General features: G+C 35.3%; 1 protein-coding gene across 2 annotated transcripts; it reads left to right on the top strand.

Annotated features, from left to right (window-relative positions):
- Window positions 1-428: 428 nt before the first annotated feature.
- Window positions 429-16,609, top strand: LOC110811638 (putative ATP-dependent DNA helicase CHR12). 2 transcript variants are annotated; one of them, XM_088216049.1, is made up of 12 exons: window positions 429-893; window positions 1,370-1,526; window positions 2,386-2,450; window positions 2,818-3,006; window positions 3,511-3,672; window positions 4,570-4,965; window positions 5,472-5,731; window positions 5,945-6,163; window positions 13,113-13,320; window positions 13,417-13,570; window positions 14,185-14,790; window positions 15,520-16,609. In XM_088216049.1, exons 1-12 carry the CDS (start codon window positions 660-662, stop codon window positions 16,299-16,301), a joined length of 3,432 nt encoding a protein of 1,143 aa, XP_088072175.1. In that variant the 5' UTR covers window positions 429-659; the 3' UTR covers window positions 16,302-16,609. The 2 variants fall into 2 exon arrangements, with proteins under 2 accessions (XP_088072175.1, XP_088072176.1); XM_088216050.1 differs by having other exon boundaries at window positions 430-893; window positions 3,523-3,672.
- Window positions 16,610-17,806: the final 1,197 nt, after the last annotated feature.

The following is a 17,806-nucleotide window of genomic DNA, read 5'->3' as shown; positions in this document are numbered from 1 at the left end:
TTTTCATATTTGTTTTTTAATTTTAATATTTTTCTAGAAAGCTTGAATTTTTTATTATAATGAGGTGGTTGTCATTGAATATTACACTATTGTTAATGAATTATTATTAGCACGTGTCTGTTGGTACTGACATTCTTTTTTTAGTATATATTATTTTTAAATTAAATTATCTAATGGGTTTAAAGCAAAATCAAAAAAAAAAAAAAAAAAAAAATCTTAGGGAAATGAAAATTTGATCACTGAAATTAAATTATAAAACGTAATAAAATTATACTTTTTAATCATTTAATTTAATTTTGTAATTCATTAAGTGGGCCGTGGGTATTGAGGCTCCGCCTTGGTTGATGACAAAAGGGGAATTAATGGATGATATAGGGGCAATTTTGTCAAAGTAGAAAAGATAAAGGCCTGTTTGGTTACTCGTTGTGTACGCACCGCTATTCCACAAATGGCACTCTAATTCCCTCGGTAAACAAAGAAGGCGAGAGAAAGTTGAGATAAAGCGCCGAAGAGGGATTTTGGGAGGGAGAGTGAGTAAGGTCTTGTTTACTATAACACATATAACAGCTTGTATTGATTATATATATATATATATATTTAATTTAAAAAAAAAATAAAAATAGCGATAAATAGCCGTTGATATCACCAATATTCCCGCCATGGTGGCTCAGCTGGAGAATCACCAGGGCCAACAAGATGATCCCATAGAGAAGACCAAGTCCCTGATTTGTGCCCTTAACTTTGTCTCTCGAAACCTCCCTCTCCCTCCTGACGTATACGACAGCGTTTCGTCTATCTATTATGGCGAACACGACCCCGCAATTGAGCCCTCCGGCTGTGGGTCCCAGACTGCTGGTGGATCTGACCGTACAGAGGTGGCGGACAAGGTTCTGGTACGTTTTGGCTTCTTGCCTTGGAGATGCTTTTGAATTTCGACTTTAATTGTGGTTTTTTACGAAACCTTTTTCTGTCGCTTTGATCTTTCAATGGTCAAGACTTTGATATATATGATCTTGTGTTGTTAGTAATTCTCTTTTCTTTGCGTTTTTGGTGTTCCTTAATTTTTTTGGTTTTGTTTTTACTTTCCCTTTTGTTTTAAGGTTTTGTTTTTTGCTTGCTGGGAATTGTTCTCAATCAGGGATTTTGTTTTTCTTTTTCGTGATTTGATGTTTGGAGTTGTTTTGAAATCTTTTAGGGCATAGTGTGGTTTTTGGAATACCTTTGTTGTTTTTGGGATTGAAGTTATCTTTTTGCCGTTTTCTTCAATCCTTGTTGAAATTTTGGCTCTGGCAACTCTTTCTTTCTTTTTTTTTTTTTTGCTTTTTAATTCTTGGGTTCACAGAATGTTGATTTAAGATTCATGCTGCAGGATAATGGTAGGATTTCTAGCACAGGTGATTTACTAAGCGAATTTGAGGATGCACTTTCAAGACAACGTCCAAAATGCGCATCAGGTTCTGAATTATCAAAATCGAGGGAAATTTTGTATCGGAGCCACATTCAGCATCGATTGCATGAACTTGAAGGTCAGCATCAACCTCAAGTTTAGTTGTGTAAAATATTAACAAAGCTATCTCCTGAGGCTTCCTTTATTATTACACACAAGTGCAATGTTGGTTTAGTTTCTAACAGGAGCAACCTTTTTGATAAATTGGTGGCTTTAATTGCTATTATAGCCTTCATAATAATATATATATAGCTCATAAATTTCTAATGGACTCTGTTGATGCTCTCCGCTAAACTGCCGTAGAGTAAACGTTGAAACTTAGAGATCTATCATGATCTAAACTAGAAACTAGGAAATTGAATGTTTCTGTAAAGTAAGAATTTTCGCAGCCAGTAACTCATTATGCTATTCTTAAGCTATACTCACTTTGAGGTTGTGTATTAGGTATTGGCAGACTGAATAGCTTAGCTTTTACACTCTGTGGGCTTTCTTTGTTATCTGACTTATACCATTGAGTAAGTGTTGAAGCTTAAAGGTCTTTTATGATTGAACATAGAAACCGGAGGAAACAAATTGTTAGCGTTTTTTTCTTGTAAATTTAAATCAAATTGCTCATCCAAGGGTTAGATATGCTATTCTTAAGCTACTCTATTGAGTTTCATTTATTCACATTAATCAGGCAGCAGGGTCACTTTTAAGTTTCCAAGCTAAAAGTTCAACTTTTAGGCAGTATATAGGCATTGCTAGAGCTTTAATTATCTTGACTGATTCTCACATCAGTCTGGCAGCAGGACACTTTCAAGTTTCCAACCCAAATTTTGTGATTTTGGTCACTGGTTTCGGCGTTGTTGAATTGAATAGCTCCAGATGCCTTTTTCTGATCGTAAACATTATGTGCATCTTTGAGAGGAATACTAAATAATTATCTTTTGAATCAGAACTGCCGTCAAGTAGAGGGGAAGATATGCAGACCAAATGCTTGCTTGAGCTCTATGGATTGAAGGTAAACTTGATGCAAAAGTTGCGATGCAAAGTTTTTGCATATGTATTCACTTGCGTACCGCATAAACTTTTAGATTTTATCTGATGAAAAGATGTTAGTTGGTCTTTATGCATTTAAGGGGTACGGGCCCATTTGCAGAAACAACGTCAGTTTGTTTTTGTGCTCCAAGAGTAGAACTTGTATTGCTGATTTTTTAAATTACTTTGCTGATGAACTCCTGGCAACCTGTGAAGTGCAAACCAAATTGCTTAAGATAATGTCAATGGTTAATGTCAGGGAATATTTCCTCTTGCGCCTACTTTTTCCTTTGTATTTTGGGGTGACATGGGTTCTTTCCTTGTGACTAAGGATATTTTTCATCTAGCAGCTAGCTGAATTGCAGTCCAAGGTTCGGTCTGATGTGAGTTCAGAGTACTGGCTCCAATTGAAATGTGCATATTCTGACAAGCAGTTATTTGACTGGGGCATGATGCGTTTACGCCGTCCTCTATATGGTGTTGGGGATCCTTTTGCCATGGAAGCTGATGATCAGTTCAGAAAGAAACGGGATGCTGAGGTCATTACTTCTATTCCTATTATCTGTTTGAAGTATCTTTTACACACTGGTAAAGGGAATACTTGGAATTTTGTTTTCTAGGTTTTAGATAACTTCAATAACCGATGAAACTCTAAGTGGTTCAATGAGGCAACAATCAACATATGACAAGCTTCCTTTATCAATTCCAAAATTCCCAATATTAATATACCCACTTAATATCAGAATATAACTGAATAATAAAGCTATAAGTATTTTGCAAGGCTGTTCGACAACATCAATTTTTTTTTTTTTTGCATTAAGAATTGAACAAGAAGTTTATGTACGCAGGCATTCCTTATAAGTTCAACATCAAATTAACTCTAATAGAAATTATACTACTTTTTTTTTTTGTAAATAAACTTTTTTTTAAATAACTAATAGAAATTGTACATCATCTAAATTTAATTGCAACTCTCTTTTTCTTACTTCTTTCAACCAAAAAAAAGAAGAAAAAAAATCCTACTTGATGCTGACTTTAACCAGGTTTTGTTGCAGAGGCTATCACGGTTGGAAGAGGAGGAAAGGAATCACGTAGAGACCAGAAAAAGAAAATTTTTTGCAGAGATACTCAATGCAGTACGCGAGTTCCAATTGCAAATCCAAGCTTCTTTAAAGCGCCGAAAACAAAGGAATGATGGGATCCAGGTATGTCGTCTGTCTTTATGCACTCTAACCTCTATCTTGTATTCCATGAAGCCTACATCCTTAGATGGAGCTTGGAGATGAGAAATCGGAAAGTAGTCTAAATGATGCTACCTAACCATAGTATGAATACTTAAAGGCGAAAAAAAGAATTAAACAATTACTGACCATAAATATGCACAGGAGATAGAAATATATATTTTAATGGAGATAGTGAACTGAAATCAGCATTTTTACATATGAGTGTGTATGTATATGAAATATGTGGGAAGTTGAGATAAAGATTTCTGGGAGACAAAATAAACAGACTTGGCTATCTTAGTTCCATAAGTGAGGAAAACAAAATGAAACTAATCAGGTTCTTGAGAAGATCTGAAAATGTGGAAAAAGAAAAGAAATAAACGAGAATTAGACATTGAATCTGTTTTAAATTTTAGTAAATTCCAACCAATAACACGTCAATTTTTTCCTTAGTTCCTAAATTATTCATAATTTATGCCTTTTCAGCTGAAAGACATTAATGGTTACATATATCCATTTTTGGTACTCTTTCTGCAATTATGTCGTGGTATAATGGACCTCTTTTTGTAGTCTTGTAATTTCCGTGGCATCAATAAAACTTCTGTATGTTGTCTTCATGTCAGTTACGTATTTGCAAAATCTTACTTGTTTTGGTACTAAGGTTCAGTTGGCTTAAGTTAAAGTTCATTTTTGTTTTCTTTATTTCTTTCATATGTGAGAAATTCTGAGGAAAAAATTAATGCAGTTTCCTAGAGATCATTGTCTGTAATTCCAGAAGTTGAGGTAGTTGTTTTGGTTGATTGGATGGTAAATCACTGTTTGTTACTCTCTATATATCATGTGGTGATAAGATCTCTAATATGTCGTGCACTTCAATAGGCATGGCATGGAAGACAAAGACAACGTGCTACAAGGGCAGAGAAACTAAGGTTTCAAGCTCTGAAAGCTGATGATCAAGAAGCATACATGAGATTAGTAAAGGAGAGCAAAAATGAACGATTAACCATACTTCTTGAAGAAACAAATAAGCTCCTTGTTAATTTAGGAGCTGCTGTTCAACGTCAGAAAGATGCTAAACAGTCAGATGGCATTGAAACCTCCAAAGGCTCAGAATCTGATTTATCTGAGGTGGATGCTCCAAAGGATGGAACCCCTCAGGATTCATTTCCTGATAAAGATGTAGAGATCACAGACTCTGATAACAATGATGACTCTAATGACCTACTGGAAGGTCAGAGGCAATACAACTCGGCTATACACTCAATTCAGGAGAAGGTAAAGATAAAGGCTTGATCTGTAATCCTTTCTACACTTCTTTGAATATGTCATTTCTGGTGGAGGTCTTAAACCTTTTGTTTGAGATTTGGCTTGTTGGATTTTCCCTTAGTCTCTATACTTGCCCAGTTTGTCGGCTGTAACTTAATTGATCGTCAAACTTGTGTAGATTCTTCGCTATGCTTTTGTTGTTCTTAAAATTCTAACCATTTTGTTGAGTGGGGTATGCATTTTTTATTGTTACAACTCCGATTATATTATTGAATGAGCATAATTATTGAGCTGTCTCTCGAAAAAATGGCCTGGTGGTTTGGATTGATTTTAGGTGTGTTCTGAGCCTGTATGTCTAGATTTTCTATCTCGCAGATAATGATAATTTTTTCTGAATCTCTAATATGATTGCAAGTGCTCCTTTATTACATGAGAATTCCTTGTGTAGCAAAAGCATTGATCTCAAATTCCCAAGTAAATTTAGGGAATCTACTAAACTTTTTGTTCTTGAATAGGTTACTGAGCAACCATCCATTCTTCAAGGTGGAGAATTAAGATCATACCAGTTAGAGGGACTACAATGGATGCTCTCTTTATTCAATAACAACCTGAATGGAATTTTAGCTGATGAGATGGGTCTGGGAAAAACAATACAAACTATTTCATTGATTGCTTATCTTTTGGAGAACAAGGGTGTGGCTGGGCCTCACCTGATAGTGGCTCCAAAAGCTGTCCTACCAAATTGGATAAATGAATTTTCAACATGGGCCCCTAGGTATGTGTCTAGCTTTACTTAAATATACATCTTTCTTTCTCTCTTATTCTGTGGTCATGTTTCTGGTTGTGCATGCAGACGCGCATGGCTATGTGCTTCTATTTGCACTTGCATGCTTTTTTGCATCTGTATTTGTATTAGTTTTTATGTGTATGCTTGCATCCTTATGCTAATTTTTTTAAAAACTTGTTGTGTATTCTCTTCTTGGCACAGTATTGCCGCTGTTCTCTATGATGGGCGTTTAGATGAGAGAAAAGCAATGCGAGATGAGTTATCCGGAGAAGGAAAATTTAATGTACTAATCACTCACTATGATCTTATCATGAGAGATAAAGCGTTTTTGAAGAAAATTAACTGGTTCTACATGATTGTTGATGAAGGCCATCGATTGAAGAATCATGAGTGTGCTCTTGCAAGGACACTTATCACTGGGTATGTGTTAATGCAATTCAGACCACTTAGCTGCCTCAATTTATGTTCATCAATTTTTCTATTAATTTATATATTTCTCTTCTATATTCACTTGTCTTCCCTTTATGGTTAGGGTATTTTGCTTATAGACTTTTAAAACTAAATTATTTATTTTAAGATATTTCTTTCCTCAAAGAACCCTAAAATTTTAATGCCTAATTAGGCTGTTGGCTTGATTAACAAAGGCCTTAATACTTGAGACTAATTTTCTTGTAGATAGCATAAGGACAATCAATCTCGCCATTAGCACCTATGCCAATTGATGATAAGGATCTTTTTCCCCTTCTATAAGCCAATAGGTATGTCTTGAGGGTTTGGAATGGTGCCCTATTGATAAGGTTAAAGCTAGAAGGCTAAAGATATTTTTTGAGGAGAGTGAGATTGCAAATTGCAATTGGGGATCTTAGGACTGATCATGGGCTTGTGATATAGGATGGGTTAGGTTTAAATTGCTTAAATAGATTATAGAATACAATTCTTATTTGAATTAATATTTTTTAGTTTAATCCTATTAGGGAAGGGTTAATAAGAAGTCGTTATAAATGTCCTGTAATCTCACTTTTTGAGGCATTTTTGTTATGGATAAAATGTTTTAAGAATTTTCTTGCTTTTTTAGTTTTGTGATGCAGTCAAACCCCTAATATGATATTCAGATGTGTTAGATGTGAGGTCTAAGAAACCCTATGTGTGATGTGTAGCTTTTCACCTTAAACCCTAAGTAGGCAATTGACTCTGACTTATCCTTTATCAATTGGTACTAAAGCTACAAGTTTGGAACCAAAAATCTCAACTCCCTACATCTAAACCACCCCAAACCTGTCTGGAAAAAAAGAAATGGAAGGCCCTACACTTGCAACCCAGCCTTGAGTTCAAATCGCTAGCCATTGCTTCGCTGGGAATGGAAACACCCCTATAGCTGGCACTAGAACCTTTCTACTTGCCAAAATCTGAAGCTCAACCATGAAATTCGCTCGAATAGGGTGCCACTTGCTCGAAAAGCACAAGCCAGCTGCTGCTCTTGCAATCTGTCTTTCATGCGGCCTCTTCTCATACCACATGCTGATTTGTAACTCCCATTGCTAGATGAGACAACTCCTGGTTCTCCATTGACTTGTGCTTTGGAGCCCGTGCACATGTGACCCACCAGTGGGCATCAACAAAATTGTGCTCTAGTTGACATTTAAATTAGGTTTGACCAAACTGGTTCATCCAGACAGTTGTCAACAATCAATTTCATGAGGGTTCTCAGGAGAATTTGAAGGGATTGCCTACCAATTTTTATTGGAAGGGGTTGAACAAGTTTGTGACTTTTCTTTGATCTTATTCTATTTGTCAACAACAAAATAAAGTTTGCCATCTTCAATCTGTTGGTTTATTGCAACCTCTACCCGTGTCCATTAAGTATAGTATGTGTCTCTTTTGATTTTATGGAAAACCTTCCCGCTTTAAGAGGTAAGAATGGTCTGTTTGTTATGGTGAATTGATTATCTTAAATATGCTCACTTTATGCCGTTATAACATCCATATACTGCTACAACAACTGCTTGCCCTTTCTTTGATCATATCTTCAATTTTCATGGATTGCCAGAATTTACTATAAGTGAATTTGGTGTTATTTTTACAAGTATGTTTTAAAATGAATTATTTTGTCAATATGGTTAACTTTTTTAATGTTGCCTATCATCCTCAAATTGGTAGTCAAACAGAGGTGGTTAATCGAATAGTTGAGATGTATTTGCACTGTTTTACGAGCGATCGTCCTAACACCTAGTTGGTGGATTTGGTAGCTCGGTTGAATATTGCTACAGCACCAAGTTACATACTTCCCCGAAAGCTACTCCTTTCAGAGTGGTATATGTGGTTGGGCCAGTTCCACGATTATTTTCTTATTCTTTGGGTTTCTCTACTTTAGAAGCAATTGATTTTAAAATCAACTTGGGATACAAATTTTCATAATTTGAACACGTCTTCGCCTGGCCAAAGATCGAACCAGAGACTTTTATGATCACATCATTGAAAGGTTAATTTTAATGTGGGTGGTTTGATTCTCCTCAAATTATAGTATTTTCAGCAGATTTCTTGGAGGCCTAATGCCTTCAAAAGTTAGCCTCACGTTTCTATGGGTCTTTTCTCACTGTTGAAAGTGTTGGAGGAGTTGCATATAAATTAGCTTTACCTTCAGATTCTACTTTGCACCCTGTTTTTCATGTCTCACTTTTGAAGAAATCTCATGGCCAGGAGAATGTCATTCCAAATCTTCCACCAACCAGTTCCTATCCCAACTCCACAAGCTCAATTAGGTTCATAGTTCCACCAAGGTAAACATGAAGTCTTGATTGACTGAGAAGGCCTCTCACCAGAGGATGCTTCTTGGGAGTTGGCTGATCAAATGACTTTGTGCTATCCATAATCTGTGCTTTAGGACAAGTGCCAACTGGAGGAGGGAACTGATGTTAGGAGTCTTGAAGACCCAGAAAGCATTTTGCCAAATATTATCAGAGGAGGAAGGCTCCTATGTTGAAAGATTAGTTTGTCCTAATTTTATGGTTCATTGCCCAGGTTCAGGATTTTGTCGCTATGTACTTGCTGGTTGTGTACACTGTAGAGCTATTTAAATAAGTTTTGGCCATGTTTATGCATTGCAATTGTATTTGAATATGTTTTTTAACAGTTTTGGTGTTGACAAAATATGGGGTAAGATTTTACAGTTCTTAAGTTATGGAAAACTAGAAACTGCGCTCTATTGGAATAAATTCCAGATATGCTATGCAGAAATATCATGGAAAAGTTTATCAAAAGTTTAAGTACATAATAGATCGTTTGGTTCTTTCTTAACGAGCCTTTAATTTAACTTCGCGATTGATAAAGAAAGAAAAACTTAAAGACCCTCCAAACTACTTATTGATTTCTATGTAAACTCAAAGTCACTCCAAACTAGTTATTGATTTCTTTTTTAAAAAAAACTAGAACTGTAAGTAGGACTCTACTAGAGATTATAAAAGGAGATTCACTAAAGTTCGTTTAGGAGTTCTTCAATGGAAAGATCGGTACCAACAAGCATTTCACCTTTATTACTTTGACTATGATAAGTAATGTTTCATTAAGGCACGAATTTTGACCTATTAGAGTGCTGATAGAGAAATCATTGGTTCTCCTTGATAAGTAATGAAGTTGCCATGGACATCAAGAGGAAGAATATGGAGAGCCTTGTTCCTTAGTTAGAATTTAGGAGGGTTTAGTTTGGTGGTTCCTAGATAAAACTGTGGGTAAAAGTGGTTTTGGGTGGAAATGCATATATTGGAGTAGGGGTTTGCTGATAATGTCCTGCAGAGTGAGTTATGGTTTACAGCCTAAAATACTTAAAGCACCAATAGCTAGCACTTCTAAATGATAGGTCAAACTTGTAGTGCTTGGTCAATGTATAGAAATGGTATCAAAGTACATACTAAATCGAATTCACATTGGTGTGATCTTGGACCTTGTGGTCTTTGGATTATAATTTTTAATTATGATATGTGATTTTCATGAAGACATCATTCATTTTACTGATAGAATTGTCTTACCCTAATCTCATGTTGGAAAGATATGTCATTGTTGAACTCTATATATTATCTCAAAAAAAAATTGAACTCTATATAAAGACGCAAGTAAGATCTTATTAATAATTTGAATTTGAATTTTTGAAAGCCAGTGGTTTGAGCTTGGGATAGTGGTTTTTGGCCCCAAAGCACTATGATACTTATCTATCACTACTTTATTATTATTACCAAGTAATGAAAAATATAGTTTAAAGGTCAAAGAGGGGTTAAACGAGGGGACACTTCGTATTCACTCTAGTAGTAGATTCCTTTAGCAAGGTGCTAACTACAAGGATTGGCAAATGATTATTCATGGATCTCTTTGTGGTAGATGAGGTTCTTGAGGTTTCTTGCTTGCAATTTATAGGTGATATCATTCTTTTCTTGTCCCAAGACTAGAATAAATCCTCAATTGCATATTAGTTTTGCAGATTTTTGAGGTGATATCCAATTTGAGTATCAATTTGGATAAAATTGGTATCATAGTATCATGAATCTTATAAGGAATCTAGTCAATCTAATATATCTTAGTATTTGGAGTGACCTACATTTTACTTCGGGGTGTCACTGGGGATAATCCTGTGTCTATTATTTTTGGGATCCCGTAGCGGGGAAGATTTCCAAACATTCAAACACTTGGAAAGGGGCATTACTTCTTAGGAGGTTAGGGTCACTTTGTAATAGGCATGTCTATTTGGTATTCCGTTTTATTATTTCTCCCAGTTTAGGATTTTGTTGGAGATTTTAACAGAATTATCAAAGACTTTCTAAGGAGGTGTATTGTCTCTCCAAGGAGGCTGCTAAGTATTGGGATCTAGCATCCAAAAATCTTGTTCTGAAGTTGGAGATTTTAACAGAATTATCAAAGACTTTCTAAGGAGGTGTATTGTCTCTCCAAGGAGGCTGCTAAGTATTGGGATCTAGCATCCAAAAATCTTGTTCTGAAGGCTAAGTGATTATGGTAGTTTTAGTTGGAACCTAGTTCATTGAGGCATAGAGTGACAAAGAGTAAGTCTGCTCTTCACCAGAATAGTTGGGATAATGAAACTGGGACAATTACCCCGATAACCCATTGGACATGTAGATGATTCTGTTGAGGAAGCCCTCCCTTCATGGCTTCCCCTGCTTTACAGACTTTCTACAAGGCATAGTGTTCTCGTCACTTCCTACTTGAACCTCCATGATGGTTGCATGATGGTTGCATATGGTGGAACCTTTTTGTTTTTAAAATTCTGAATGACTGTGAATCATTAGAATTGATGTCATCACTATTAGAACCATACTTGCTGACCATCAATGAATTGATTGAATTAATCAATCATTATGTATTGAATAGAAGGAACATTGGCAAACGCGCTATTACTTACGTATTCGATGACAGCAAAAGCCTTAGTGAGGATAATTCTTGTTAGACAATTAAAAATGTTGACATGAGGAAACATATTTAATAATGATATCATCTGCATTTTGTGGAACTTGTTGATATGCTAATAGATTTGTAAATGTTGTAAATGGATAGCACCCCCTTGGCACTCATATTAATACGTACACGTTTTATCTAAAAAAAGTAATACCATCTGTATTTTGATTACTTTGTTGAACTCTTTCTTCCCGGCCCTACTTCCATATAATGGGTGTTGTGATTGGAGCACAATCTTCTAGGACGTTTACTTCCTTTTGCCTCATCTCTCGGACAAAATGTTTTCTTTTTGTCTTTGTGGGCTAAGGATCATGGAGTTGCTTTGGCTTATATTGGAAAGGGATTATGTTGCAACATTGTATTGATTTTTTGTGATTTTTCTTTTTATTTCCTTTTCTTTTTGAAATAATTTCTTTTTCCTTTTTTTTGGCTTAGGAACATTTCTTGTAGCTTTTCTCTGATAATATTTCTTTTTCATAAAAAGAAAGTCAGAGAAAATCCCTTAGCTACTTACACAGGAAAAGAAAAGCATATTTCCTCCTAGATAATAAAATATATGGCCATAAAGGACATATTGATTGGTTATATCATTTGCATTTTGATTAGTTTGTCGGACTCCATTTCGCACTTCTAGCCTTAATTCCAATTATGGTCTATTGACTCTTGGGGAGCTTGTACTTGCAAATAAGTTTTTCAGTTTTTAGCACATTGTTCTACCAGAAAAAGTTTCATAATTTTGTCCTTTTTGGTGGTGAAACCTCTGTCTTAGATGAGAATCTTCCTGTGGGCAACAATTCTAAAGAGGATTGGCACTAATACTTGCTTGAGACTTGCACATCTCAAGAAGTGCTTTCTTCCTATGCTTGTTTTGATGTGTGCTTTCGGTGTATAACAGTCATCTGTTTCTTCTATTTTTTTTAAAAAAAAATCATGTGTTTCTTCATTGTGGGATGTCTCTTTCTGTATTTCTTGGGTATCTCCTCCTGACTTGGTTTTGGGTGGAGTAAGGATAAGAAGATGCTTTGAAGGGGTTAATCTTGCTGGCTTATGGACCCTTTGGTTGTGAGAATATAAGCAAAGGTTCCATTGGTTTGCTGAAATTTTGGAGAGAGTGGTTGGAGAGTAAGTTTGTTTCTGTAGGGTGTTTTCTTTTGTCCATGCAACAGAGATTTGAGTTACTATCTTGTAGGACAAGAGCTCTTACTTCGTTTCTTTTACTTTTGGAGGAAAGCTTATTGTCCTTTTGGTTGTAAGCTTTTTATTTCTTTCTAATTGTACTGTTTTTTAATAAAGAAATCAAATATTGGGATTTTCTTTTTCTTTTGTATTCTTTTTTTTTTAAAAAAAATTTCAAAATGTTAGTCAGATTTGAGAATAAGTATAAGAAACACTGATTCGGTTATCAAAATTTCATTGTCCTTTTCTAACATTTTTCCATGCGCTTTTAGGATAGTTGATTAATCTTTTAGTAACCTGGATTGATATGTAATGAAGTCTTTTAGTTACCTGGATTGATCTGCTCTTATTACAAGGACCTTTGGAATCAACACTGAGTGGGTTAAGAATATTAAACTTTCTGACATTAACCTTGAGGGTCTGCTACTTTGGAAAGATTCATGTCTTTTTTTCCCCATAGTATAGGTCATTGCAATCAGATCCCTCTTTCCAGTGATAATACCCGAACGAATGATAACTTCTTTTACATATAAAATATTTCTTGGAGCATAATCCAAATTCAAATTACTGTATTATATTTTCAATGTGACTTTTTTGTATATCACTTAAAGCACCATTATATTAGTCTTGCATGCATGACTTTTCCAATTAGCTTACTCATAGTGTTCTTGTAATGTTCATGTGTCTTCATATGAAAATACTGATCTTTTTCTAATCTAATGCTGTCTGTATGCAGCTACAGGATTCAACGTAGACTTTTGTTAACTGGGACACCGATACAGAATAGCTTGCAGGAACTTTGGTCATTGCTTAATTTTCTTCTTCCAAATATTTTTAATTCTGTCCAGAATTTTGAGGAGTGGTTTAATGCTCCTTTTGCGGATCGTGGTGATGTTTCTCTCACTGATGAAGAAGAGCTGTTGATTATTCGACGTTTGCATCATGTTAGTGTTGCGTTATGAGTCCTTAGTAGTCCATAGTTTAAAACCCTTGTTGTTATCTTGGAATTACTTATCTGAATGTATTTGCTAATTTCTCAGGTTATAAGGCCATTCATATTAAGGAGAAAGAAAGATGAAGTAGAAAAATTCCTTCCTGGAAAATCCCAGGTCATACTGAAATGCGACATGTCAGCGTGGCAGAAAGTATATTATCAACAAGTTACAGATGTGGGCAGAGTTGGACTACATACTGGTTTGCAGTTCTACAACATGTTTTTGTGTTTTTATCCTGTCATCATCTATGATTATTTCTGTCCTCTTTGCATTGTCCCATTTGCTGTCTTATGTCATTAGTTGTAAAAATCTCAACTTAAATTCATTGACTCGATCCTCAATAGCTCTTCCATTAGCGATCCTATGAATATTGGTGAACCACTAAGTCAAGCCAGAGCGATATTTTTGCATGTTTGAGCTGGACAAAGTAAAGTTAACATGTCCATAATTATAGGGTTTCCAAAATACTGGCCACATAACTTTTTGAACTTTAAATAAAGTATCAGAAGATCACTTTTCCCTTAATTAGTGTTGATACTATGGTGTATACCAGTGCAAATGTGGGACATGTTTTTGTCCTTATTAAAATGTCTGACTAACATGGTGGAACTTACTGTTATGCTGGAACTACAAGGTTCGGAATTGTCAAAGAACACCTAAGAAAATAGAAGTTTGACTATATTCTCATTCAAGTGTCGTCAATTGTCCCCTATTCCCCCCACCGACAATTCATACCTGAATAATTTATCTGCATAATTAATTGTTATATTGATTTAAGCATTGCTACTTTCTCAGAGATTTAAAACCTTTCAGGATCTGGGAAATCAAAAAGCCTACAGAATCTGTCGATGCAACTCCGAAAATGTTGTAATCACCCATATCTTTTTGTTGGAGGGGACTATGACATGTGGAAGAAGGCAGACATTGTGAGAGCTTCAGGAAAATTTGAGCTGCTCGATCGGTTGCTCCCAAAACTTCGTAGAGCTGGACACAGAGTCTTGCTTTTCTCGCAAATGACACGTCTTATGGACATTCTTGAAATATATTTGACACTTAACGATTTTAAATATCTTAGACTGGATGGCACGACAAAAACAGAGCAAAGAGGAGCTTTACTAAAGCAGTTCAATGCTCCAGATTCTCCATATTTCATGTTCCTCTTGAGCACTCGTGCTGGAGGTCTTGGTTTGAATTTACAAACTGCAGATACAGTAATTATTTTTGATAGTGATTGGAACCCTCAAATGGACCAGCAAGCAGAGGATCGAGCCCATCGCATAGGTCAAAAGAAGGAAGTGAGAGTCTTTGTGTTAGTTAGCGTGGGGTCAATTGAAGAGGTAATCTTGGAGCGCGCAAAGCAGAAGATGGGCATAGATGCCAAGGTCATCCAGGCAGGACTTTTCAACACAACTTCCACTGGTATGTTGTACTGAAAATATATGTTATATTTTCTATAAAAAGAGGCTTGTAAAATTGTTTTTCTCCATTAAAAATTTGTTAGGACTGATTACTGTATGTTTTCTCTTTGGCCTGCTCTAATCCATTTGATGCCTCATCCATTCCTAATTTAAAGACATGATCCAATTGGTTATTGGTCTTTTACTCCCCACTTCCCCTGCTAAAGTGGGATAAAAGGGGGATAAAAAAGAAGAGAGGTCCTGGATATCTTATCCATCTGCCAGGGAACTATGTTTTAAAATGGTAGTGCAGGGTGAACTGTGATGAAGCCTACTAGGTGGTGGCAAAACTTTTCTTGATACGAAGCCTGATTTTCTTACCAGTTCTAAAAGTTATGTCCTTTCAGATTGCACCATCAGAAGCAAACAGGTGTTAAATTGGCATGATTTTCTCGGTCTTCTACCTGTTGATACTAGATATGATAAGCTCATAATATTTTTCTTTATAAAATATGTTTATAGTTATGTCAATATAATCAAAAAATAGATTCTCTAGAATCCCCGAGAATCCTACTAACTATTCTGACCCTAACTTCTTTCTATTCTAATGTTTTTGCTTGCATCCATTCTATGCTAATGTAGCTCTTCCTATTTATCTTATGCTCAAATTTGTTGCTTGCCATCAAGGACCCTCTGTCACTATACTGGGAGGAATTCGAAATCATGTTTGTTTGGTTCGTTTTTGGTGCAGCCCAGGACAGAAGAGAGATGTTGGAAGAGATCATGCGTAGAGGAACGAGCTCACTTGGAACAGATGTGCCAAGCGAGAGAGAAATTAACCGCCTTGCAGCCCGTTCTGATGAGGAATTCTGGCTGTTTGAGAAGATGGACGAGGAGAGAAGACAAAGAGAGAATTATAGATCTCGTCTCATGGAAGAGCATGAGGTACCAGAATGGGCATATACGGCACCTGCTAACCCGGAAGACAAGGCTAAAGGTTCCGAATATGACAGTGGCAGTATCTTGGGAAAGCGGAGGAGAAAAGAAGTAGTTTATAGTGATTCATTAAGTGATATACAGTGGATGAAGGCAGTGGAAAATGGAGAAGACTTGTCTAAGTTTTCAATTAAAGGAAAAAGAAGGGACCATCTATCATATGAGGCCCATGAATCACCCAATAACGATGCAGGAGTGGGAAGAAAGGTAGTGGCTAGTAATAATTCAGGACTAGAGAAAAAGGTTATTGAATTAGGTAATGAGAATGTTCCAGCTGCAAGTGAAGGAACCAGTGATGATACCTTCTCTTCTGTCCCGAAGAGACTTAAGTCTGGTGGGGAAACAGTTGAAAGATCTGAAAAGCAAGGTATTGAAAAATTTGAACATCAGAATGAAGGAGGAAATGATTGGAACAGAAATATTTTTACATGGAATACCCACAGAAAGAAAAGGTCAAGCTATGTCATCCAGAGTTCATCTTCTGATTCTAGAGGGCAGAATTCTAATGGAAGGGGGGCAGGTAACGGATGGATTTGATGGAAAATGATGTTACAAAAACGTTGATGGAAATAATTGAAGAAAATGAATTTTAAAGTAAATGCTCTGTGCCATATTTTAAGGAAATTGAGGGATGGGGTTGAAGGCTGTGTGACCATTGTTCTTGCTAGACTGCTGGCTGATTCATTTTGTAAGTGACTCTTTAAACTGGTGCATCACAGCTTTTGCTCATTCCACCTCTCCCATTCATTTTGGTAAGAAAAATTTAAGGTGTTGTGTTATTATCAGAAGCAGTGTAATATTATTTAATCTATAGAATGAAATGCAGTTCTCTTTTCCATGTCTAAGATTATTTCACCTGCTTATCTTTGTCTGGGCACCATTTGATTCATCACGAAGATAGCTTGAAGTTCAGATAGAAGGCTATCAATGTCATGTGAGAAAGGAAATCTGCCCACCCACCAATATATATATATATGTGTGTGTGTGTGTGTGTAAACATTTTTTAGGAATTTGCTCACTAATATATGCAACCCAAAAAAATATTATTTAACAAAAACATGACTCCACCATTTTGGATCAATTGATTCCAGGCATTGCACATTCTTCACTAAAGAAGCTAGAGTTCTTTAGATAAAACTTTAGAAAGACCAAGGGAGAAAAAGATAGAAGGAGCAAAGAACAAGAGAAAGAAGGGAATTTGATTAGGTAGCGTGATGTTATTGAATGGGAGAAAGTAATTTACTAATGTAATGGACTTGTATACACCCACTAGCTAAACTTTGAAATCATTTTTTAATTTATTAATATTGTCTATCCACTACATATAGTTTTATAAATCTCTTAAATTTTTCTTGAATAAAAAGTTTATATATTGGCTACTCAAATAATATACAAAAATCAATCATAATATATTTAAAAATAATCACATATGAGAATATAATTTGACTTAATTTAAATAATTAGTGATTAGTAAAAATCTCTTAAATTAACTATGGATGTTTAAAGAAAAAATTATCTGTAATTATTTTTTTTTAAAAAAAACTTATATTATCTGTATATATTTTTAACAAGAAGAATGGAATATTAACTTTCTACGTGAAGATAAAAAAAAAAAATATTAATGGTTTGAATTTTTACTTAGTAATCATCGTACTTTGTGTAAACCTAATAAAAAAACCCAAAAGTCTTGAACTACCTATTTTGGAAAATTAAATATTGATTCTCACGTGTACATTTTCTATGTTCTACTTTTAGCTTCATAAGATTGCACATAGGCCTTGTGCGTTATCCCGGTTTTTCATGAAATATTTTAGATATAAGCTCATTTCTTTAAACATTCATGTTCATATAGGTGAAGTTATCAAAGATGTCTATATAACTCTAGCATTCCACTCAAAAATAACTACAACCTTTCATTAAAAAGATGAAATACTCTAGTCAACCTCGTGTAGTGCAGAATCCATGCACTATATCACAAGGATAGATCACCGAATTTGCCTGTTATTCAAATCACTGTGATTTATTTTTCTTTAGTACTATAT

Source organism: Carica papaya, chromosome 3 (assembly GCF_054855325.1).
Source record: "Carica papaya isolate Zhongbai chromosome 3, ASM5485532v1, whole genome shotgun sequence".
In the NCBI taxonomy this organism is placed as follows: domain Eukaryota; kingdom Viridiplantae; phylum Streptophyta; class Magnoliopsida; order Brassicales; family Caricaceae; genus Carica; species Carica papaya.
Note: the sequence above shows the minus strand (reverse complement) of the source record. Positions and strands in the feature narration are given on the sequence as shown.

Coding starts and splice junctions, on each gene's coding strand:
- LOC110811638 (XM_088216049.1), top strand. CDS start 660: ATGGTGGCTCAGCTGGAGAATCACCAGGGCCAACAAGATGATCCCATA. Junction 894..1,369: donor AGGTGGCGGACAAGGTTCTG/GTACGTTTTGGC, acceptor TTCATGCTGCAG/GATAATGGTAGGATTTCTAG. Junction 14,791..15,519: donor TTTCAACACAACTTCCACTG/GTATGTTGTACT, acceptor TTTTTGGTGCAG/CCCAGGACAGAAGAGAGATG.